This window comes from Furipterus horrens, unplaced genomic scaffold (assembly GCF_987537825.1).
Source record: "Furipterus horrens unplaced genomic scaffold, mFurHor1.1.pri manual_scaffold_15, whole genome shotgun sequence".
NCBI classification, from domain to species: Eukaryota; Metazoa; Chordata; class Mammalia; order Chiroptera; family Furipteridae; genus Furipterus; species Furipterus horrens.
The window spans coordinates 932,827-954,985 of NW_028327185.1; the positions used below are offsets into that span (position 1 = coordinate 932,827).

Here is a 22,159-nt window from a genome sequence, read left to right on the forward strand (position 1 = left end):
CCGACTGGTTCTGAGCAGGAAGCTGGCCGCCCTCGCCCGGGGCCGCCCGCCGACCAGCCCCGCGCCGCCCGGGCGTCCGTCCCGCGGTCCGAGCGGCAGCCTGTCCAGCGCGCGGGGGCCGGGGCGGGGACGTGGGCGGCGATCTGGGATCCCACACCCCGGCCGCTCCCGGCGGCAAATCAGCCGGCGCTGCGGGGAGGGCGGGGATATAAGCCCCGGTGACTTACCTGGCCGGCGGCGGGGGAGGGGCGCGCAGGTGAGCCGTCCCGCAGAGCGCGCGTCTTCAGCGGCAGCATGTCCGTCAGGAAGGACTGGTCGGCGCTGTCCAGGTGAGCCAGGCGGCCGGGAGCGGGGCAGCGGCGCACCCATGGGGGTCCTGTCTGGGGAGACTGGCACTGAGGCCAGACCCGGTTTTGCTGCTTGCTCCTCAGGGGGGACAGAATTGGGGGCAAACTGGGGAACCCTCAGGGGACAGGGTGGCGTTCCTGCTCCCGCAGGCTTTCTCTCCTTCCCTCTGGGGTTGAGGCCGCGCATAGGCTGCCGGGGGAGGGCTGGTCCTTGGCCTGGAGAGCCCCCCACGCCGGTCCTGGGGCATTGAGAGGAGCTCAGCAGTGGGCCAGGACTCATTTCCAGAGAGAAGTCTCCCCGGCTGAGGGCTTCTCTGGCAGTGGCAGCGTCTGCCTCACGGAGGGGTCCCTCTGCCCCTCTGGGCGAGGAGGAGTGGGGGCCGGTGAGCCTCAGGTCTGAGAGAGGCATTCTGGGTGCTGTCTGGGCTGGGTTGACCTCACGACAGCTGCTGTCCCACTCCTTGCCCCACTGCGGGACATCCTGTAAGGGTCAGAGAAGGGAGGCTCATCCCAGAGCTGCTGGAGCTGCCCTGCAGCCCCTCCCCCCATAAATGCCCCCACAAGAACCCCTTCACCTTCTTGGCCCCGCTGCCTGGCCTCACAAACATTCTGCCCCCGAGGAAACTGAGGCCCAGACTCCTGCTCCTCTGGCCCGCAGGCGCTAGCCAGGGAGAAGCGGGCCTCTGGGTCCCTCCCAGGTGGGCACCGGGTATTGCAGGTGCCGCCTCCCCCATTCAGGGGGCCCTGGGATCTCCTTCTCCCCTCCCTGTTGGTGGGGGTGTCCAGAGCTTCTGCAGGGTCTCCTCAGCCTCCCCCTAGTGACTGATTTCCCTGGGCTGGGGTGTCCGGCCCCTGCTGCTCTGAAGCACAGAGGGGCACATGGGCCTTGGGCGGGGAAGGCTAAGCCCCAAGAAGGGAGGGATCTCCGTGCTCTGGGAAAGGAACTCAGGCGGCGGGGGAGGTGGACACACCCCAGGGGAGGTATGTGCTTCGGGTGCGGCCGCAGTCGAGGCCTTGGACTCTGCATGTGGGTCACTGTGCCTGCGGTGCGGGTGGGGGTGTCTCTGTCCTCAGAGTGGGCGCATCCAGGGATGCGTGTGCACACGCGTGGGCGCGGGCGTGTCCGGGGCTTGTGGCAGGAGCAGAGCTCCGGGTCCTGGGCGGCCGAGGCGGTCCCGTCTGAGTGCTGGCTGAAGACCCCAGCACAGCCTGTTGAGTCAAAAACACAGAGTAGGTGGGATGCTTCCCCAGGAGCCGTCTGCCGGGTGTGTGATGCCGGGGCGCCCGCCTGCGTGTGGACGGGGCGTGCGCATGGTGTGGGCACTGCGCCTGTTCGGGTGGGCCCGGGGCCCGGCCTGAGCTTGTCATCTGCTCAGCAGCAGCTGCCAGGCTCCATTCCCACCGGCATCCAGGGGCCCCGATGAGGCGCCCCGTGCAGAGGGCTGCTCCCGCTCGGCTCCCTGGCAAACACGCTCGGTGGCAGGAGGGAGAGGGCTGTGAGTCACCATCAGCCCGTCAGTCTAGGGGCACAGTGGGGAGCGGAGGGTCAGCCTCCAGCCCACCCTTGGCATGGAGTGAAGTTCCGATGGCCCAGCCTGGCTCAGGGGGCAGCACAGAGCCGACGGGCTGGGCGCCCTGGTCAGCAGCCCCATCCTTTCCTCCCCAGGCCGGCCTGGTTGGGGCGGGACCAGCCTGGTCATGGGCGGGGCCGGGCCAGGCTGGGCCTGTTTGCAGGGGGTGAAGGTGGATCTGAGAATTCCTGTCCCAAGCAGCCTGTGGTTAATTATTTTCTTGCCTGGGCCTCAATCAGTGCCCCCACCTCCCTGTGTGCCCTCAGACTCCCCCACACCTCTCCCTAGACCATCAGGGCCAAGAAGGAGCTCAGTGACCACCCAGGGTGACCCTCATTGGGTGGAACCCTCAGGGGCTGAAGACTGGCCCAAGGTCATGCAGCCAGCGGGGTGGGGCTGCCCAGCCCGGGCCTGCGCCCCTTGTCTGTTTTCTCCTCCAAGGTTGGCAGGTCGTGCTTCTGAACCCTGGGACACACTGCTCCAGCGCGACCTTCACACCTGCCCCTCCTTAATCAGAGCGGCTGGGGATCGCAGCCCCACAGGGCGGCCAAGAGGGGTGCATGCCCCCAAATGAAGGTGGAGGCGGAGGGAGGGGGTGGCCATCAGCTGGTGGGAGTGGCTGGGACTCCCCGGACAGGGGGACCCACGGGTTCCGCCCTGGGTCTGGCTCTGGAGCTATAAAGGTCAGTGGTCTGGCCCCTGGGTTTCCCCAAACCTGCTGTCCCAGACTGTCCACGAGGGCAGCCTGTCCTGGGTGGGGAGTGCCATGCCCTCCGCGGCTCCAGGAAGGTGACCCTTTTGGGGACTTTGGCCTAGAGAAGCTTCCTGGGATGGAACCTGGGTCCCTAACAGACCCTCATTTGTGGTGAATGGATGAGTGAATGAATGAAGAGATGCAGAGGTTGTGGGATCATGTGAGGGCCATGGCAATCTCGTCCATGTTCCGTGGTCAAGGCCACGTGGCCCTGACTGGAGTCCTTCATGTCCACTAGGGGAGCAGAGACACACCTGAAGCAGGGCACTGAGGCAAGCCAGGGTCGCCCTGGGTGCATCCCCATCCTGAGCCTTCCCTCTGCAGAGTGGTTTCCGGACTTTGGTTGGGGAGTTGGTGTTTCTGGGGCAGGGACCCTGCCTTGTTCTGAGAACCCCACAATCCCGATGTGGAACTCGCTCAAGGAGTACTTGCTCTCTGGTTGGGATGGAAGGACAGGAGGATCTGGTGGGTGGTGGGCAGGCTGGGATGGGCAGGGAATGGGGTGGGACGGGGGGTGTTTGAGTGGCAGATGGTGGCGGGGTCAGTGGCTGGAGGAAGCAGCGCGGGGACTGGTGGGTGGCTCGGTGGCTGTGAGTGGAGGGCATGTGGGGTCCCCTTGCTCCTGCACAAGTGAGAGCGGGTTCTGAAGGTGAAAGCGACCCAACAGCTCCTGGGAAGTGAGGGGTCAATGACATCAGAAGCTTTTCCAGGGGCAGCTGGTCTTTGTGGTTCTCCCCTTTGAAAAGCGGGGCTCTGTCTGTCACTGCCCATTGAACCCAGGACCGGAAAGAAGGAGACAGGTGTGAAGTCCACCTGCCCCCTCCCACCTTCCCAGCTACACTCCCACTGAGGGGTCCACAGCCAAGGCCGACCTGACAGGTCTCAGTGGGGGTGGCTTTTCCTCCCAGGGGACATCCAGGAATGTCGGGGAACATTTCTGATGGTCACAGCTGAGGGGTGGGGGGTCTACTGGCATCCAGCGGTGGGGGCTGGGCGCCGTTCGACACCCTGCGATTCAGGATGGCCCTGCCCATGGAGCTCGCGGGCCACAGTGCCAGCCGAGCCGCTTCAGCAGAAATGTAAGAGCCGCTTAAGAGACGTGGAGTCTGAACCACATTTAAAATTTAAAAATTTCTGGTTGACCCATTAAAAAAGTAAGAAAAACCTGGCTGCTGTGGCTCAGTGGATTGAGTGTCAGCCTGCGAGCCAAGTGTCGCTGGTTCGATTCCCAGTCAGGGCACATGACTAGGTTGCACGTCAGGTCCCCAGTTGGGAGTAAGAGGCAACCACACAGTGATGTGAAAAAAACAAAAAGAAAAAAGAAAACCAGGCAACTTTAATTTTCATAATACATCGGACTCACTCCAGAACAACCAAAATATCATTTCAACATATGACCCACATACGGAATTATTTCTGAGATGTCCTGGGTTCTGTGTTGCGTACCGTCATCCACCCACAGCGCGTATTTGCGCTGACAGCGCGTGGGTCCGGCGTCCGTGGCCCCCACAGAGGGGATCTGGGGCTCCTGGGCCTCGCTGACCTCGAGCCCCGCCCCGCAGCCTGGCCCAGCAGTGGAGCCTGGAGGACCGGGAGGAGCAGCAGCGGGAGCGCCGGCGCCGCCACCGGAACCTCAGCTCTGTCACGGACGACGAGGCGCCCCAGCTGGCCCAGAGCGAAGGGCGGCCAGCCCCGGACAGGTGGGACAGGTGCGCGCGACTGGGCCGGGGGCAGGGGCCGGTGTGGAGTCCTCTCCTGGGTGAGGCTCCTGCAGCGTCTGGCCCCGCCCAGGGGATGTGGCTCAGAGCAGGAAAAGGAGCGTCATCTTCCCCGCTCCCAGGCCCTCCCGGACCTGCCCGCTCCACGCACTTACAGCTCCAATGGCTGCGGTTCCTCGATCCCATCTGGGAGCCGGAGCTTTGCTGGGCATTTGATGGACATAACCCACTCAGTCCTTACAATGTCCCCAGAGAGGAACCACGCACCCACTTACAGGGGGGAAACTGAGTCAGAGCACACACAGGTGATAATACACCTGGAGCGGCAGGCCCAGGATTTCTGTTTGGTCTGCCAGACTCTGGGGCTCCGCTCTTCCCATTAAACCAGGCTGCGCCCCAAACTCAGACTCTGTAATTCCCTTCTAAGGGGGCGAGGCAGGCACGAGTTGGGCACCTAGATTTTGGGGGAGAGGGCAGAAAGGGAAGGGCCCAGGGTTTCCTGAACGCCTCCTGTGCGCCAGGACTGTGCTGGGCCCTCCCGCGGGCTGTCGCGTCCGCCCACCAGACCAGCCCAGGGCCTTTCCCCACTCCAGAGTCCTCTGACTGTCTCTCTTCTGGCCCAGACCTCCGAGTGAGGGAGACGCAGAGCTCCCCACGCCACCATGCCCAGCCTCTAGAGATGAGACCGAGGACGTGCCGGCCAGCCTCAGGACCCGGCAGGAGCGCAGGCAGAGGCGGCGGCTGGCGGAGGTATCGCAGTCCCCCATCGCGGAGCGGCAGGAGGCGGAGCAAGGAAGGGACATCTCAGGCGCTGGGCAGGCCCAGCAGCCATCCGTCACGCCCAAGAAGGAGGTGGGGGTGGCACCTCGCCGCAGACTGAGCCGGGAGCAGCGGGGCCCCTGGGCCCAGGAGGAGGAGAGCTTGCTAGGCAGAGAGCCAGGAGGTGGGCAGAAGGGGGCCTCGGAGAAGTCCCCAGTCTCGGAGAAGAAGTCTTCCGTCCCAGAGAAGAAGTCAGCTCAGGACAAGAGGCTGAGCGCAGAGGCCGCCTCCATCTCTGAGAGAACATCACTGTCGGAGAAGGGGGCAGGGTCAGAGCAAAAACCAATTCTAGAAAAAACAGGTGTCTCTAAGAAGCTGCCGACTCCAGGGAAGACGTCAAGTTCAGAGAGGGGATTGGTGTCTGAGAAAACATTGATCTTTGAGAAGTCATCGGTCTCAGAGACAAAGCTGGTTCCAAAGGGAGCTTCAGCCTCAAAGCAGCCCCGGTCCCGGGAGCAGCCCCAGGCCAGTGAGCAGCCCCAGGCCAGTGAGCAGCCCCAGGCCCGGGAGCAGCCCCAGGCCAGTGAGGAGCCCCAGGCCAGTGAGCAGCCCCAGGCCAGGGAGCAGCCCCAGGCCAGGGAGCAGCCTCAGGCCAGGGAGCAGCCCCAGGCCAGGGAGCAACCTCAGGCCAGGGAGAAGCCCCAGTCTCGGGAGAAGCCCCAGTCTCGGGAGAAGCCCCAGTCTCGGGAGAAGCCCAAGCCTTGGGAGCGGCCCCAGCCTCGGGAGAAGCCCCAGCCTCCGGAAGAGCCTCAGCCTCAGGAGAAGCCCAAGCCTTGGGAGAGGCGCCAGCCTCGGGAGAAGCCCCAGCCTCAGGAGGAGCCCCAGCCTCAGGAGAAGCCCAAGACTTGGGAGAGGCCACAGCCCCGGGAGAAGCCCCAGCCTCCAGAGGAGCCCCAGGCCGGGGAGAAGCCAGCAGCCGGGGGAAGCCAGAAAGCAAGGGCTCTCCCACGGAAGAACCACCTGCCCTCCACTGAGCCAGAGACACGCAACCTTCCGACCGGGACTCCCTGCCTCCCGCCCATCACACTCCAGGTTGGCAGAGCCCCCACCCCCAGTCCTGCCCAGGGGTCTGTGGCTTCCTTGCTGTCTCCTGTCTCCCACCTTCAGGCTGACCTTGGCCGTGGCCTCCCTCCCTATCTGCTCCCAGTCACTGTCAGAACAGGGGACACCGAGGTGGGGGCAGGCTGCTGGTGCTGAGAGGGACTTCAGAACCCCGGACTCTGGGTCCTCTTGGAAGGTTCCCTGCCTTCTGCCTGGAGTCTGGCTCTGCGGAGCTGTGTCCACCATCCCCACATAGAGGCAGCCCAGAACCTTCTCACCGCCCCGCCCCCCCACTGCAGCTCCTGGGATGGGCAGGCCACCTGGGGTCCCCAAGGCAGCATGGGCTCGGGGCTGCCAGACTGCCTGCGTGACGCTCCCTCATCCACCCAGGTGAGAATGCCTAGTAAGGAGGAAGAGGAGGGCACATCCTTGTCCCCCAGGGCCACCTACAGCAGCTCCCTGCAGCGCTCTAGCCCCAGGACCATCTCCTTCCGGGTGAGTGAGTGCTCAGGGCCATTGTGTCCTGTTCTGTGGGGGGCCAGCCTGGGGACCAGCCTCTGTCACAGCACAGGGTCTTGGGTCGGACGTCAGGCAGACTGTCTGGATAGAGCGGGGCTCTGGATTCCCCTGGGGGCGGAAGCAGAGGAGTTGAGTGGGGTGAGGAGGGCAGGGCAGTGACTTGAAGGTGGATATGAACACGCAGGAGCAGCCCCACCTGGTGGTGGGAGCCGGGGCTGCAGGAAGAAGGTGCGTGTTGGGGATGGGAGGATGGTGAGATGCTGGTGGGATGCTGGTGGGATGCTTGTGGGGCCACACAGCAGCCTTCACCACTTCCTGTCCTGCCCAGGAGTGGAGAGGAGGGCAGAGAGCTCTGCTGTGCCCCAATAGTCTGGGTTGTAGGTCCTGCGGACATTCTCTTCGCCCACTCCAATGCTCGCTTTTAGTTCTTCTGGTTCTTGGGTCATTCACTCATTTTTACTGTGTTTGGTGCGGTGCTCTGGGGAGGGGGCTAGAGGCCCTGTCAGGGCTCATGGACAGTGGGGGGCAGATAAGAAAGCAGATTAGCTGGTACCCCAAGAACACCTGCAGGGGCTGGTGAGTGGAGACAGATGTCTCCCAGACCTGCATGGAGGTTTGGTTGGGGGTTGAGAGTGGAGGGGTGGGAGGTGTGAGGGGGAACTGTTCTTAGAGCTGACTCCCTCTGGGGGACCCCCATACTCATCAGTGCCTTTCTCGTTTCAGATGAGCTCCAGGGTCAACAACTCCGAAGCAACCCTAACGCGCAGGTCAGGGCCCGGACGCTCTGCCTCTCCTGGCTGGTCATGTTCTCCCATTTGGCTGGTGTTCGCTGAGCCAGGGTGTTCCCTAGTCCCCGAGTGGGGGCAGCACGCTCCAGCCCAGGGCTCCAGGGCCAGCAGGGAGACTGATTGGCAGGAGGGGCTGAGGCCCCAGGAGTTGCATCAGGAGGGGATGCATCCGGGGCTTGGGTGGGGCTGCACAGCTGGAGGAGGGTTCGGCCTTGACGTGAGGCGGGGAGGGGCCTGGGAACCTGCCTGATTAGTGAGCTTGTGGATGGAGCTAGTGTGAGGACTGTGCATTGTAAAACCCCGAAATCAGGTCTGGAGAGCCGTGGTCCTGCGCGGTAGGAGCTTTAGGGGCTCACGCCGGACCCTTCTGCCCCTGGACCATCTCTGAGACCTGCCACCCTAGGCCGGCTGGGGCGGAGGCATGGGGTGCAGAAATGGATGTGGCGCAGGTGCGCCCCAGCAACTCACACCGCCATTAAACGGCGAGAGTGGGCCTGAGGGACTGCAGAGCGTGTCGCAGGCAGCTGGCACGCGTGTGGGGCTCACGATTGCTAGATGGGAGGGGGGTGCATCTTAACCGGAGGGAGCAGCCTGTGGAGAGGCAGTGTGATGGGCGCCACGTGTCTGGCTGGGGGCGCACAAGCACGTGGGGAGAGAGGTGGGGGGGACGCTGGGTTGGGACGGGAGCCAGCGACCAGATCCCAGGAGCCTTGTTGGCTGGGCCCGGAGTTTGGTCCCCGTCCTGGGGCCTGAGGTTTTGAGCCGTAAGCACAGGATGGGATTCACTGGCGGAGAGTTTGGGTGGCAGATGGGGGTGAGGAGACTCGGGAGACATGTTTGGGTAGAAGTGGCAGGACCGGGGAGAGTGGCAGAGCTCTGGTCCTATGAATGGGCTGTCTCGGCCGAGTCATTGCAGCCTCACCCAGGGATGGAGGTGGGCACACCTGGTCCCCCTGGGGGCGGGGGCTCACCTGCCTGTCTCATCCTGTCCTTCTGTCCTGCAGCGCCAGCGTGAGGCTCCCGGTCAAGTTAGGCGAGAAGCTGGAGAGATACCACTCTGCAGTCCAGGTGGGAGGGGCGGGGCCCCTGCGGTGGGCGTGACCGGCGCCCTGCCTTTGAGCGGGGCGGTGACCCCCAGTGGACATGGCGGGGCTCTGCGGGTGAGCGGGGCAGTGGCCCCTGCCCGCCTGTGGGTGTGTCTGCCCCTCCCTCCCCCGGGCCAGCATCTGTGCTCTTTGCTCCCAGAGGTCGGAGTCCACCAAGTCTCCCGGCTCCTCCCGCACTGAGTTCTTCGTGGCGCCCGTGGGGGTGGCCAGCAAGCGCCACCTCTTCGAGAAGGAGCTGGCAGGCCAGAGCCACGCGGAGCCAGCCCCCGGCCGTAAGGTGAGGGGCTCAGCCTCGGGCGGCCCGAGGTCTCGGGACCCAGAGCCGTGGCCCTGGCGCCCCTGGAAAGCGCCATGTTTTCATGTGTCCGTTTGGGCAGAACCTGCCCTTGACCTGAGTTACTGCTGTGTCCTGAGCCCAAGTCCCCACAGCTCCAGGGGAGGGGTGGTGGCCTTGGGTCTCCATGGCTGTGCCAGTGGCCCTGATCCCTGATGAGAACCTCTCTTTTCAGGAGAACTTGAAGCTCTCAGGGGTCGTGACATCAAGGCTCAATCTGTGGATTAGCAGAACCCAGGAGACCGGGGATGAGGACCCCCAGGTACCCGGCCCCTGCCTGGATGAGGCGGGTCAGAGGTCTTGAGAGAGAGAAGGGCGGTGTTCCAGGAGGGGAGAGTGCTGATGGAAAGGGCTGTGGGTTGGGGGGTGCAGCAGAGAGAGGCAGGTCTGGGGTCCTCCCTCCCAGGAAAGGGAGGCACTGAGGGTCCTGAGCCCCTCTGCAATCTGCCTTAGTCCCCAACCTGATACTCTCAACCAGGAGGCGCGGAGAGATTCGGCAGCCACCAAGAAGACCCAGTGGGGGAAGAAAGCAGACTCATCCCTGGATGCCGAGGTGAGGGGAGCGTAGAGGGGCTGCCAGGAGATGCCCCACGCCCACCCATGCCCGCCCATGCCAACTGGCCTACGGGTGCCCAGTCCGCATACCCAGAAGGCCCTGCTCCCGCTCTCCTTGAGAAAACTGCCCAAAGCCGTGGCCGGCTGTGCCCCAAAGCTCTGTGAGTCCCCCTTCAATCCCACAGCCTGGGCCTCTGGCCCAGTGTGTATGTGTGGGGCTTGGACACAGGATTGCCTTCCTGTCCAGGGACCCCCTTCCCCTCCCAGCTCTAGGGGCCCCTCCCTTGCTAATACACCCTCGTCCCACAGGTGTGACAAGCCCCGCCAGGACAGCTGCCGTTCTGTCTCCAGGGGCCTCCCTCATGCCAGGCCCTGCCTCCCACAGCTGCGTCCCCATCTCACGGAGCCCTGATCCCTCTCTGCTGCAGATCTGGGGCCGGCCTGTCCAGGAGACTCTGGCAGCTGCTTCCCAGCCGGCTGCGGGCCGGCGGGCTCAGGTCTGCCTCATCCTGGGGCAGCTGCGGTGGAGCCGGCACCCGCGTCAGCCCCGGAACTGCGCTGGCTCGGACCAGCACCTGGGGCCGCGGCATGCTGGCCAGGGATGGCTCCTGTTCTTCACTCACTGCTGGGGTCAGGGCACACTGTCCCTCAAGGACTCCAGGGCCACCTGTCCCATGTGCTCCCAGCTGAGGCCCGGCTCTCCCCACCTTCTGTGGGGCCTGCCCCCGCTGGCTGAGCCCCCCCACCCCCTGCCCGCCCGCTTCGCCCACCTCTCAGTGCCTGGCAGGACCCCAGGGCCTTTCTGTGGCCCCTCCCCCTCTCTGTTCTCAGGAAGATCTGGTGAACCTGTTCACTCTCAGGTGTAAATGACTAAAATACGTTCCAGCAGATTCCGCCCGGAGGCTCTGCTCTTTAACGGGGGTCATCTGCGATGCGCGTGCGGGGGGATTATTTTGGCTGGGGGGGTGAGTCGTCATTTTCCTCACAAGAAGGTGGGCTGCATTCAGTTGTCCTACATAGTGATTCTGGGGACAGAACTGCCAGCCCCCCCAAACACACACACTCCCCAAATCCAGTTCCCCAGGTCCCCAACATTGTGGCCCCTGTGAGCTTGGAGATGTGGGACCTTCTGAGAAGCTAGGGCACCAGACTATGACAATCTGGTGCCCAGTCGCACCTCTTAATGCTGTAATTTAAAAATGTACATACATAGGTGCCCTGACCCATCCCTGACCCCACCCCCGGCATGCCTGGGAAACAGAGCTTCTCAGAACACAGCCCTGAGGGCGACACATTGTGTCTTGGATCCCGTGGTCTAGCAGACAGGACGCCCTCAGAGCCCCGTCTGTGACCCCCTGGACTGTGCCCAGCTGGCGGGTCTCCTATGCTGGCCTCATGCCTGTCCTGAGCTGGGACAGACACCTGCAGGCCCTGCCCTGAGCACCCCTGTCCCCCACAACCAGACTCTGCCTGGAGAGTTTGGGGACCGTGCCAGGGTGGTGGGGGCAGGCACTGCCCAGACTCGGGTTCAAACAAGGGGCCTCAAGGGCTTGGAACGCTCAGATTATAAGCTTTGGAGAGTCCTGGGCCGGCCAGCTGTCAGCAGACACAATTGTCCTCACATCGCCTTTTCTTAGGAGGCTCCTGAGAGGGTCCCCGGGGACGGCTTCCTGCCCTGTGGCCTGGGACCTCGGAAGGGGCTACCCTCTCTGAGGGTCTTCAGGTCCGCAAACACGTTTCAGTCTGTTCCTTCCAGCCCAATCCTGGATACGGGCCGCTCCATCCTCTGCGCTGGTGGCTTCCTATCCCCTCGCAGGGGGACAGGCACCGAGAAAGGTCAGGGGCAGCCCTGCCGTGTCACGGGGCGGCTGCTGGCGGCGGCCGGCTGGAGTCACACCAGCGCAGCGGCTGCCCCAGCTTCTGCGTCTGATCCCCACCTCCGAACAATTAGGAGAAGCCCCCACGCTCACGCAAGAACAGGCGGGTTCCGTGGGGGGGCTGCACACAGTGTGGGGTGGTCTGAAGCATCGAGGGGCTTACGAGGAACTGTCACCTGCTGAAGCCGCTCCAGTCAAGGGCGCATCGAGCAAACACAGCTCCTAAGTTCCAGAAGATTCCAGGCCAGGACACAAGGCTGGGCCTGGTGGGCTCGAGGGTGAGCCTAGCTGTCACTGGTCTCTGTGACTCTGCCCCCTGCCCCCGCCCCTCTTGGCCTGACTCCCAGGATGCTGGCTGGCAGGCACAGGGCCCAAGGGCCACATGGCAGGGGACAAGATAAGCCTGGCATGGGGTGGGGGTGGGATCAGGCTGCTGGGCTCCAAGGTTCCTGGGGACTATGGAGGGGACAGTGTCAGCCGAGAGCTGGGACAGGAGTCCGAGGGCAGAGTGGGTGAGCGGGAAGCGGCTGTCCTGCCCATGGAGGCCTCTTGAGGATGTCTGTGACGGCCCAGCACACGGTCCCCGGGGCAGCAGAGTCGGGAAGGCTGGTCACGGGTAGGCAAGAGCTGGAGGGCCGAGGGGTCAGGGCTGGGGGCACCAGGAGGAGAAGCTGGTCCAGACGGGGGCTGTCCCTTCCTCAAGTCTGGTCGGAGGCCTTGAAGACTCAGAGTGGTCAAGAGAGAGAGCTCAGCCGCCACCAGATGCGTCTCTTCCACCCGTTCACGGTGGTCACGCGTGGAGCCCTAAAAGATGCTGGGCGCTGGGCTAGGGCCACGACACACGAGTGAGCAGACAGCAGGCTGCGGCCCTGGGCCCCGGCCGTCTGGGTCTCAGCAGGCCACGGCTCCGTCTTACAGCCTTCGAGGGTGGGCTCCGAGGTCCTCACACAGCCAGCCGCCTGCCCTGGGAGAACCACCGCTCAGCTGGAAGTTAGTGCGACCTTCTGTCTGACCTCCTGGGGTCAATTTAGTCCCTTTCCTGGGAGCAGGGCTTGTCGCGTGGCTCTGGGGTCAGGGGGAAGACCTGCGTGGCAGGTGTCCTCACGAGGTCTGTGGACCTGCATCCTGAGAAGGCTGCTCAGCCCACAAGGGGCAGCCGGTGACCTGGGTGATGTCTCTGCCCACCGGGCACTCAGGAGTGTCTTGGGGTTGCCTCCTGCCCCCAGCTGTGCCCCCAGCCTACCTCCCAGGCTCAGGCTGCTGGCACCTGCTTTATCAGGATTGTCAAGAGGGACAGCTGGCTTCTGTTAGCTGCCTGCCACCCATCCCGGCCCCCCGGCCCCTGCATGGCTGGTCTGGTTTTAAATAGCTTATCTGAGCAGCTGAACCACCACATGGGCTTATATGGTGTGGGGTAAGCGTCCTGTCAGCCCTGTCGCCGGCACCTGCCACCAAAGCAGCCCACAGCCACTGCCCCCCGCATTCTTCCCCCCGCAGGGCCGGGCTCACGCGGCCCCAGCCAGTGCTGCTTAAAGCCCTGCCGAACTGCCCTCGCGCAGTCCCTGCCCAGGTGGAGCAGCCACTGCGGCCTGTCGGTGGCTCCTGCGCAGAGGTAAGACTCGGGGGGCGGGGGAGGGGCAAGCTAGAGGGGGGAGCGGAGAGCAGAGGACCAGGGCCCGCGTCCACTCTGAGCACCGTTGGGGTCATTGGCGTCTGTGTTCCCTTGGTGAGGAGGCCACGCTTTGGAGGAGGAGATGTGGGAGTGGGGGCGCTGCAAGGACAGCAGCCGGACCCTCGGGGTTGAGTCCAGATCTGCCACTAAAGACCTTGCGGGTGGGGAGCCTCAGGTAACCGGCTCCATCCCTGGACCTCTGGTTCCTCATCCGGAGGATGGACAAGGCCATCGTCAGGCTCTGCCTGCCTGGATTCAACGAAGTTCTCACCACAGGGTCTCCCCCAGATTGCCCCCCTCCAGGCTGAGGTCCCCCTGAAACTTTCCAGGGAGGTCCTTCTTGATCCCCAGAGTGCAGAGTGCTGGGCTGTCTGGGGGGTCAGAATCTCTCCAGGGACACAGAGACCATAGGCCAGAGGCAGAGACCGGGGGGCTCTCCCTGCAGGTGAAATTCATCTGAGCTCCCAGACCCAGCGAGCGGGTTGGAAGGTCCTTGTAGGCAGTGTGAGCTCAGCTTGCTGGGTTACAGGGTTACCCAAATCTAGCTCCCCACAACATGCCCGCAGAGCATGATTTTTCAGCTTCTCCTGTGCAGCTGGAGAAAATATTGGGGGAAGGGGTTGCCTGGAGTGTCAGGAATTTCCCGCACATTCCAGGCCCCTGACTTCCTGAGTTCCTCTTCTGACCCATATCTTCTAGGGCAAGTCCTCCTCTGAGGGCAGAAGAGGCATCTGTGAGGATCAAGTGACCCTCTGCCCCCTCCCTTCTGCCCCCAGTCTTCCCCCACCCCCACCCCTGTCCCCTGGCTCTCCTGATGGGCCTGCAGCAGCAGCCTTAGTACTGTCCCTGCTGGGCGCTGAGGACAAGGGCTGAGGGATGGGGCTGTATCCTCAGAATGTCAGACTTTCTGCAAGACTAGGACTTGAAGCTCATCTATTTTACAGAGAGGTCAACTGAGGCCCAGAGAGGTTAAGTAACTGAACTAAACTCACACAGCAACAACTAGGTTTTTGTTTTTTTTTTTTAAACCCAGGTTTTTGACTCTGTGGCCAGTATTCTTTCTGCTCTCTATTGTATTTGCTGTCGTCCCCAAGAAAGGTGACCCTGACCTCTGGGCTGTCTGTGGAAGTGGGTGGGGGTGGGGTGGGCATGGATGAGAGAAGTAGCTGCTTCAGGACATTGTCACACCTGCTCCACCATGTTCTTGGTCGTCCCCCAGCTCAGCCTGTCCCTGTCCCTTCCTCAGCCCTGTCTTCAGCAACTGGCCTGGCCGCATCCACGGCTGACCGTCCTTCCCAACACCTGGGGGCTGGCATGCTATTTGGGGGAGCTGGGTGGTGCTCCCAGGAGCAGGGAGGAGGCTCCACGCTGCTCCCTCGTCTGCTGCACCCCAGGGCCAGTGGCTCTGAGCTGGGGGGAGGTGGTGCAGGGGAGGGGAGAGAAGCTCCGGGAGCGGCTTCTCTGGCTCTAGGCCCCCAGTTCCGGTGGTTTTCCCGGGGCCCAGGTGGTGGGCAGAGCCTGTCGGCCACAGACTCCTCACCAGACCCCAGGGGCTCGGCCGTTCAGCTGGCCGCTCATGCTGAGGTCGGAGCGCTTGTAACAGAGGAGGCAGCTCCCAGTGGCTCCCCCAGTGGTAACATCTGCACGGCTGGGTTACAAGTCACAGGACACGGACGTCACTACACAGACACGGTCCTGCTCAGCCATGCGTGTCCAGGCCTGACAAGGGGGCTGAGCTGAGGAAGCCTGGTGCCCCCGCCCACACTGACCTCTTTCTCTTTCTGGAGGGAGAGCAGAGACCATGTCTGACACAGAAGAGGTGGCGGAGGAATACGAGGGGTGCGTGTCAGATATCCTGTCCCCTCCCACCTGTCCCTGGAGCCGCCCTGGGAGCAGGAGGGTGTGTGTGTGTGTGTGTGTGTGGCTCTGCCTGTTTGGGGGAACTGAGAAGAGAAAAATCCCCTTCATTTCCACCCCTGCACCTCCCGGCTGCCGAGCCCAGGCCGACCGCAGGCTTGGGGACTTGGGAGGTAAAGATGCCCCCTTCCGGGATCGGCTGGGGGACTGGCCACAGGCAGAGGAGCCCAGAAGCTGGGTCTCCTGAACACGGATCCACAGGGCCTCAGTGACTATCCCAGAACCAAGAGTGGGTCATGCCTCCAAAAACCCACCTCAGAGCTCAGTGCTAGCACTGCAGAAGGCAGCAAGGGCGTCAGCGCGGGTCAGCGTCAGGAAAAGGCCAGCGTGTGCGTGTGTGTGCGTGTGTGTATGTGTGCATGTGAGGTGCGTGTGCACGTGCCCCATAGTGCCTCCTTCCGCCCTGCAGGGAGCAGGAAGGTAAGCGTACCCCTGTGCTGCCTGCATTTGCACGAAGCCCGCCTGGCTTGGAACTGACCCTCCTTTTGTCTCCTTTCCGGCGACCGTGGCCTCCTCCGAGCAGAAGAGGCCGTGGAAGGTACGGAGCCCCTGTTCCCAGGCCGCAGACCCCACTGGCATGCGCAGGCTCAGCAGGCTCTCCTGCAAGGAGCAGGGAGGAAATGTTTCGGGTCTCGGTCCCCTTAGCCCCGTGGCACCCCCCTTGCTGTGAGCTGTAGCCGGACCACAGCCGTCAGCCGGCTGCGCACACGGTCTTGCTGCGTCCGACCAACGCTGTTTACAGAAACGCCTGGGCAGAGTTTGCCGAGCCCCGGGCCCACCCTCTCGTCCTGGGAGCTGTCTGAAGCGGGGGGACCTGGGTGTTCACCTTGTCTGTTGCTTATCCAGAGCAGGAGGAGGCAGCGGAAGAGGAGGCAGCGGAAGAGGAGGCTGACGGCGAGGCGGAGGCCGAGGAGACCGCCGCAGATGGTGGGGCGCTGGGGGCGGGTGCCCAGGGTGGTCAGACCCCTGCCGCCACCCCCCCGGCAGGAAGGGATCCACTGGGCCTGCTTCCCCACCTGGGCAGCCGCACCTCCCATCTGGGCTGGGACGCAGGGGTCAATTGACCTTGAGCTCCTTCTGTGCTGGGCAAGTCTGGGCCCAGGGCATGTGTGTATGTGTGCACATGTACTCATGTGTGCATGCATGTGCATGGGTGGGTGCCTGCATTCTTGCATGTGTGAACAGATAGCTCTGTGACCCCAGAAATCAGCAGGGTGCACTTGGGCCCTGTCCTGTCTATGGCAGGGGGACCTGAGCTTAGAACCAGGGCCTTTGTTAACTTTCATGTTCTGTTTAGAAGACAAACAAGAAGAGGAAGTTAAAGAGGCAGAAGGTGAGGATTGCTGGGCACCAGAGAGAGGTTTGGGGTGGTGAAGGAACCCCCCCCCCCCCCGTGGCTTTGGGGAAGACAGCTCACAGGGAGGGCGGGCGAAAGGGTTCACGGGAGAGAAGACAGCCTTGGTACCCTTGCAGCTTTGGGATGTTGTGCTCCCACCTCTGCTCCCCCAATTCCAGAGAAGCTGCCTGGTGCGCCCTGTGGGAGAGGGGCCATGCCTGGGTCCCCGCTCAGGGCCGGGCTCCCAGAAGCACATGTCCACACATGAGGTCCTTGGAGCTCAGGCAGAATCGCTCACAGGGTGTGGGGTCTGTCGGGTAAAATCCAGCGGTCACTGCTGTGGTTGTTGTCATGCCTCCGGGTGGGGGGCAGCCAGCTGGGCCTAGAACCCTGTCCCCAGGCAGTCCAGGGAGCTGCTCCCAGTGGACATGTGGTGGTGCCACCCCTGGGGCCTTCATTCTCATGGGTGCTCCTGGAACCAGGGGTAGGGCTGGAAGGGACGCACTGTGCAGGCAGGGAAACAGGTCCATGGGACCGAGCTCATTGGGACAGAGCTGGGATCAGATCCGGGGTCTCCTGACCCCACGGCTGTGTGCCTCTCTCCTCTCCAGATGGCCCCGTGGAAGAATCCAAACCCAAGCCCAGGTGAGCAGGATGCACCTGCCATGAGGACCTGGGGGGCAGGTGGCCATTGAGGGAACGGGGCATGGTTCATGGGCTGGGGGTGGCAAATATCCTCACAGGGGACACACTTCCAGGTTCAGGAGGGCAGATGGAGACCAACCCTAGCCCAGCCTGACACTCCGACTCCATCACTTGTCCAGGCCCCTCCCCTGCCTGGCCACCTGTGCGCACACAGCAGCCCCACACAGACTTGTGGGTGGATGGGGAGATAGGCCACCAGGCCGGGTGTCCCGGCACGTGTGTGTTGGGACAGGGGCCAAGCTGCAGGACTCCTGGACTCCTGGGAGGTCTGCTGGGGCCAGCCACAGGGACCTGGACTCAGACAAGCTGGTCCCTCCCCATCCTGGTGGCATGGTTCTGAGCAAGCCACTCTCTCCGAGTCCGTGGCTGTCACATGGGAGCCACAGTGACGGTGTGGGGACAGAATGAAGTGGCAGTGACAACTGTGGGTATCCTGGGCACGGGGACCCCTGCTGTGACGCAGAGGTGGCCACACTCTGCAGGAGGCAGGGCCCCCACAGCCCCTCCAGCCTGGCAGGCTGGTGCTCCGGGCTCCTCCTTCCCTCCCACAGGCCGTTCATGCCCAACCTGGTGCCACCCAAGATCCCCGATGGAGAGAGAGTGGACTTCGACGTGAGTGGGGGCTGTAGGGAGGGCAGGTCTGGGCTGGGGTGGTTACCAGGGCCCCCGGTGGGGAAGGGAGGCCTTATGGCCTATGGGCTGGGAGAAGGTGGCCCAGGAGGGTGTCCAGCAAGGCCAGGTGGGCGTTAGCAGGGCCAGGCCCCAGGTCCTGCCAGAGGCCCCAGGCCAGCAGGAGTGGGGTGTGGCCTGCCACCCCCCCCCCCCAGAGCCCTGGCGTCCCCGCAGGACATCCACCGCAAGCGCATGGAGAAGGACCTGAATGAGCTGCAGACGCTGATCGAGGCTCACTTCGAGAACCGGAAGAAGGAGGAGGAGGAGCTCATCTCACTCAAAGACAGGATTGTAGGTGTCCCTCTGCCCCAGCAAGGGCCCCCGAGGCCCCTCTCTGCCCTCCACCCTCCATCCTGGGGCCTCACCTCCTCCAGGTAGCCTTCCCTGAAGCCCCTAACCCTGCTGGCGTGGGCTCTCCATCAGCCTGGATGCGGGCTGGAGCCGAGGGCAGCCAGACCCCAGCTCTGGGGTGGCTGGTCGGTGCCCGTGGTCCTGCCCCTGCCTCCCGCCTTTGGGCACGACTCTCCCGCTAGGAAGGGAAGGTGAGGGGACTCTGGAATCCCGTATTGTCAGGCCGGGCAGTGGGGAGGTATTTGGATGATTTTTTTTCTCTGTGGCCATCTCTCCGAGCACAGGGCAGAGGCCAGGGCAGGGCAGGGGTCTCACTCACATCGCGGAGGCTAGTCCCACAGTGAGGGACGTTTGGTGGCATCGTCTGCGAGTGTCAGGCATGGCCTGGCCTTATCTAGGCAGGACTCTCCCCAGCACACACGGGACAGGCTTGGCCTCTCTCTGCAGGAGAAGCGGCGGGCGGAGCGGGCAGAGCAGCAGCGCATCCGGAGCGAGCGGGAGAAGGAGCGGCAGAACCGCATGGCGGTGAGTGAGCCCTGGCCAGGGCCCCCCCCCCCCAACTCCAGCTGCTGGGGGCCCCAGCCCCTCTCTATTCAGAAACTGATTTGGTCTAGAGACAGCAGGCAGACAGCGACCACTGGACAGGTGTGGGCTCTGACCACATGCGGCGAACAGGGCGGGAATGCCCATGAGCTGGGTTTCAGCTCAGGAGTCAGGGCCTCATTCACTCAATCAAAGGCCTCCCAATCCCCAAGGGTCAGGCCTCTGCAGGGACCTTCAGAACCTTCTGGCCTCGCGGAGAGAGGGCACAGTCCATCTGTCCATAAAGCCCTGGACCTGGGCCCGGCTCCGCACTAACCTGCCCCCGCCCCGGCCGCCAGGAGGAGCGTGCGCGGCGGGAGGAGGAGGAGAACCGGAGGCGGGCTGCGGACGAGGCCCGCAAGAAGAAGGCACTTTCCAACATGATGCACTTTGGAGGCTACATCCAGAAGGTGGGCGGGCAGCGGCGGTCCTGGGGGCCGAGGGACTCTGAGGGTTCGGGGGTACAGGGGGAGCTTCCCAGCTGCTGCGGGTGCGACTGCAGGCGGCTTGCAGCCCCCCACCCCCTCAGCACTCGGCTGACTGTGGTTTCACTAAGAGGGGGCTGTGGGCGAGACCTGAATACCCCTGCGGCCCCCGCTGCCCCCGCCCCAGACTTCATCTGCTCCCAGGAGCCCCCGAGGCTGGACTCAGAGCTCCCGTTGGAGGAGACTCTGGTTGGGGACAGCTGCATAGGGGTCCCGTTTCCTCATTGGTAAACAGGGTTAACATGATCTGCCCACCTGCTTTGAGGTCAATCGAGACCCCATAGGAAGCGCCCTGGTCGGGGGGCTTATTCCTGGGAACTCCCTCTCCAGCCCTAACTTCCCTGCCTGCGCCCCTGAGACGCATGCTGCCCGGAGCAGGGAAAGGGACAGTGACTCTCCCAAGTCCCCAGCTCAGAGCCAGGCCAGCCTCCCTGCCTCTGCCCCCACCTCTTGGCCTGGCCCTGCTGTCAGAGCAGCCCTGCCCTCACCCCAGCCTCACGTCCTGGTGCCCTGGTGACCGAGGTCGTCCACCGGGAGCTCCTGAGTCACCTGCTCCTCGTCTGTCCCCATCTCTCTCTCTGCCTTGTGCCTGCCCCTCCCCTCTGTCTGTCGCCTTCTCCGCCTTTCTCTCGGGGTCTTTCTCTCATGGTGCCCTGGTTTAGCAGGCACAGGTGGGTACAACACCTCCTCTTGGTTTTGGGGGCTCCCTGGAGGGGGGATCTGGGCAGTGATGAGGTGGGCGTTGGGGGAAGGGGGGAGCATTTGGTCCCTCTGCAGCCTTGCCCACTCCCCACCGGGTTTTGGGGGGGCTGGGGAACAGGAAGGGATGTCCTCTAGCTAACGCCCTGCCCCCTGCTTGCCAGACGGAGCGGAAAAGCGGGAAGAGGCAGACAGAGCGGGAGAAGAAGAAGAAGATTCTGGCCGAGAGGAGGAAAGTGCTGGCCATCGACCACCTGAACGAAGAGCAGCTCAGGTGGGGCCCATGGAGCCAGGCCACGGGCATGCATTCTGCGAGGGCGTCTGCTGGGGCGCGTTCTCGCCGCTACCACCAGGGGGCGGCACCGCCCCGCACACCCTCCCGGGCCGGCGGGCAGGACCCGTCAGCAGGTGCCACCAAGTCCCGCCGGCCTTTGCACCTGTCCGGGCTCCCTTTGCTCCCCGCACTGGTCCTGAGCGCCGGTGCTTGCCCACTGGGCTCCATGGTGAGCCGTCGGGCAGGAAGACGGTGGCCTGAGCCCCCACGCGCTGGGTCAGCATGAGGACGGAGGCAGAGGAGGGCTGGTGCTTGTTGTCCTCAGGCCCGCCCCGCTCTGACCCTGCAGGGAGAAGGCCAAGGAGCTGTGGCAGGCCATCTACAACCTGGAGGCCGAGAAGTTCGACCTGCAGGAGAAGTTCAAGCAGCAGAAATACGAGGTGAGCCGACCAGCGTCACAAGGAGCACCCCCCCGCCCAGTCCACTGCTCTGGTTTGAGTGGGTCCCACCCTGACCCATCACCCCTCCAAGTCATACACCTGCCCAGTGCCTCGTCCCCGCCAGGGATCAGTGACCCCTGCTGGGCTGCCGTTGCTGGAGAGGCCTGAGGCTCTGCAGGGGGTCCCGGGGCTCCAGCCCTGGGGTGTCCCTCCCTGCTTGCTGGGCAGTGATTGGCCCTGAAGGAAGGGAGGCAGCAGCCCAGACACGCTGAGCCAGGCCAGGGGCAGGGACCCTGGGAGCAAGGCCTCCTGGTGCGGAGAGAAGCTTCACCGGCGTTGCACCCATTCACACTGCCCTGGTGGGCACAGCCGGGCTCAGCCTCATGCCCACAGTCTCGGGGTCCCAGGAGTCCCGACACCAGGCCGGAGGACGGCCCAGCCAGCACCAGCCTGCATGCGCCCCCTGCCCACCGGACCCGCTCGGCCTCCTCTCAGGGTTCACTTTGCTGCCCCCCCAACATACCTCAGGCCCATGACACAGTGTCCCCCCCCAACTTCCCCTGGGGACAGTGAGGACTTCGGAGCCACACCACCTGGGTCGGGTCTGGCTCTGACCCTCAAAAGGGTGACTTGTGTGCCACTTCATGGGGTTGCGGTGCAGAGGGAAGAGGTGTCTTCCCGCCTCCCCACCCCTGACCACTAGGGACCTGAGTGAGCCCCAGCAGTTCCGGGGTGACTCTGTCTCTCCCACTTCCCACACAGATCAACGTTCTCCGAAACAGAATCAACGACAACCAGAAAGTGTGAGTCTCTGCAGGTGGCCTGTCCTGGGCCGCCCCCGCCCAAGCTCACGCCCGTCTCCAGAGCCCAGGCTTCCCCCTTCGGCTGCTCAGGGCCTCCCTGTCCCCTCCCCCTTGGCCCTGGCGGCCCATCCAGGCTGCCCCTCTCCACCCTCCGCCCCCCACCCTGGGGGGACCCCCGCCCAGCCCTGTGTCCCCTCTGACCGGGTCCTGCTTCTCCTGCAGCTCCAAGACCCGCGGGAAGGCCCAGGTCACCGGGCGTTGGAAGTGAAGCCGGTCCGCTCCTCACTGCGTCTGCGCCCCGTGTGCTCCTGGCTCCCGGGCCCTCCCGGCGCAGGGGCAGCTCCTGTCTGGACGCCAGGATGGGCCTAGCTGGACGCTGCTGCGCACGGCTGCCCCGCGTGCCCTCACTGTGCCCATAATAAAAGCCACTGCACAATGAATGGCCTTCCTGTCACTGTCCCTTCAGAGAAAGAGAAGCTGAGGCGAGACCCCAGGCTCCCCTAGCAGGTAGGGGGCTGAGAGGAGAGCACTCCATCCCCCACCGCCGTGCCAGATGCCGGGGCCCCTGGAGGGACGGAGACGGAGTCCAGAGAGGGAGGGGAGGAAGCCAGGAACCTGCTGCTTTCGGCTGGCCCTGCCCCGGTGGCTGGCCCGGTCTGTGCAAGGGCAAGATGGATGGAGGGGCCAGAATCCACGCCCAGGTGGGCTCCGCCCCCAACTCTGCAGCTGCTTTCTAGAAAGAGTGGGTCCTCTCTCGGGGGCCTTCCTGGTGCCAGGCCCTCTGATGTCCCAGG

At 64.1% G+C, this 22,159-nt stretch overlaps 2 protein-coding genes across 4 annotated transcripts in view; both read left to right on the forward strand.

Moving 5' to 3' along the window:
• Positions 1 to 21,732, forward strand: part of TNNT2 (troponin T2, cardiac type) — a 323,809-nt gene extending 302,077 nt beyond the window's left edge. Inside the window, exons 2-14 of the mRNA XM_090263475.1 lie at positions 15,540 to 15,556; positions 15,865 to 15,945; positions 16,316 to 16,351; positions 16,966 to 16,999; positions 17,611 to 17,671; positions 17,906 to 18,022; positions 18,530 to 18,607; positions 18,964 to 19,074; positions 19,815 to 19,820; positions 20,013 to 20,122; positions 20,472 to 20,562; positions 21,325 to 21,365; positions 21,588 to 21,732. Of these exons, the coding sequence (XP_090119601.1) occupies positions 17,618 to 17,671; positions 17,906 to 18,022; positions 18,530 to 18,607; positions 18,964 to 19,074; positions 19,815 to 19,820; positions 20,013 to 20,122; positions 20,472 to 20,562; positions 21,325 to 21,365; positions 21,588 to 21,633 (654 nt within the window). The 5' untranslated portion in view covers positions 15,540 to 15,556; positions 15,865 to 15,945; positions 16,316 to 16,351; positions 16,966 to 16,999; positions 17,611 to 17,617 and the 3' untranslated portion in view covers positions 21,634 to 21,732. The remainder of the gene's footprint in view (positions 1 to 15,539; positions 15,557 to 15,864; positions 15,946 to 16,315; positions 16,352 to 16,965; positions 17,000 to 17,610; positions 17,672 to 17,905; positions 18,023 to 18,529; positions 18,608 to 18,963; positions 19,075 to 19,814; positions 19,821 to 20,012; positions 20,123 to 20,471; positions 20,563 to 21,324; positions 21,366 to 21,587) is intronic.
• Positions 50 to 9,928, forward strand: LAD1 (ladinin 1). Of its 3 annotated transcripts, none has more exons than XM_090263513.1 (10): positions 50 to 329; positions 4,235 to 4,381; positions 5,014 to 6,241; positions 6,641 to 6,745; positions 7,493 to 7,536; positions 8,562 to 8,625; positions 8,803 to 8,940; positions 9,173 to 9,259; positions 9,476 to 9,550; positions 9,862 to 9,928. In XM_090263513.1, the coding sequence occupies exons 1-10, from the start codon at positions 295 to 297 to the stop codon at positions 9,865 to 9,867; spliced, it is 1,929 nt and encodes a 642-aa protein (XP_090119639.1). In that variant the 5' UTR covers positions 50 to 294; the 3' UTR covers positions 9,868 to 9,928. The 3 variants fall into 3 exon arrangements, with proteins under 3 accessions (XP_090119639.1, XP_090119640.1, XP_090119641.1); XM_090263514.1 differs by having other exon boundaries at positions 4,235 to 4,372; XM_090263515.1 differs by lacking the exon at positions 4,235 to 4,381.
• Positions 21,733 to 22,159: the final 427 nt, after the last annotated feature.

Coding starts and splice junctions, on each gene's coding strand:
- LAD1 (XM_090263513.1), top strand. CDS start 295: ATGTCCGTCAGGAAGGACTGGTCGGCGCTGTCCAG. Junction 6,242..6,640: donor TCCCGCCCATCACACTCCAG/GTTGGCAGAGCC, acceptor TCATCCACCCAG/GTGAGAATGCCTAGTAAGGA. Junction 7,537..8,561: donor GAAGCAACCCTAACGCGCAG/GTCAGGGCCCGG, acceptor TCTGTCCTGCAG/CGCCAGCGTGAGGCTCCCGG.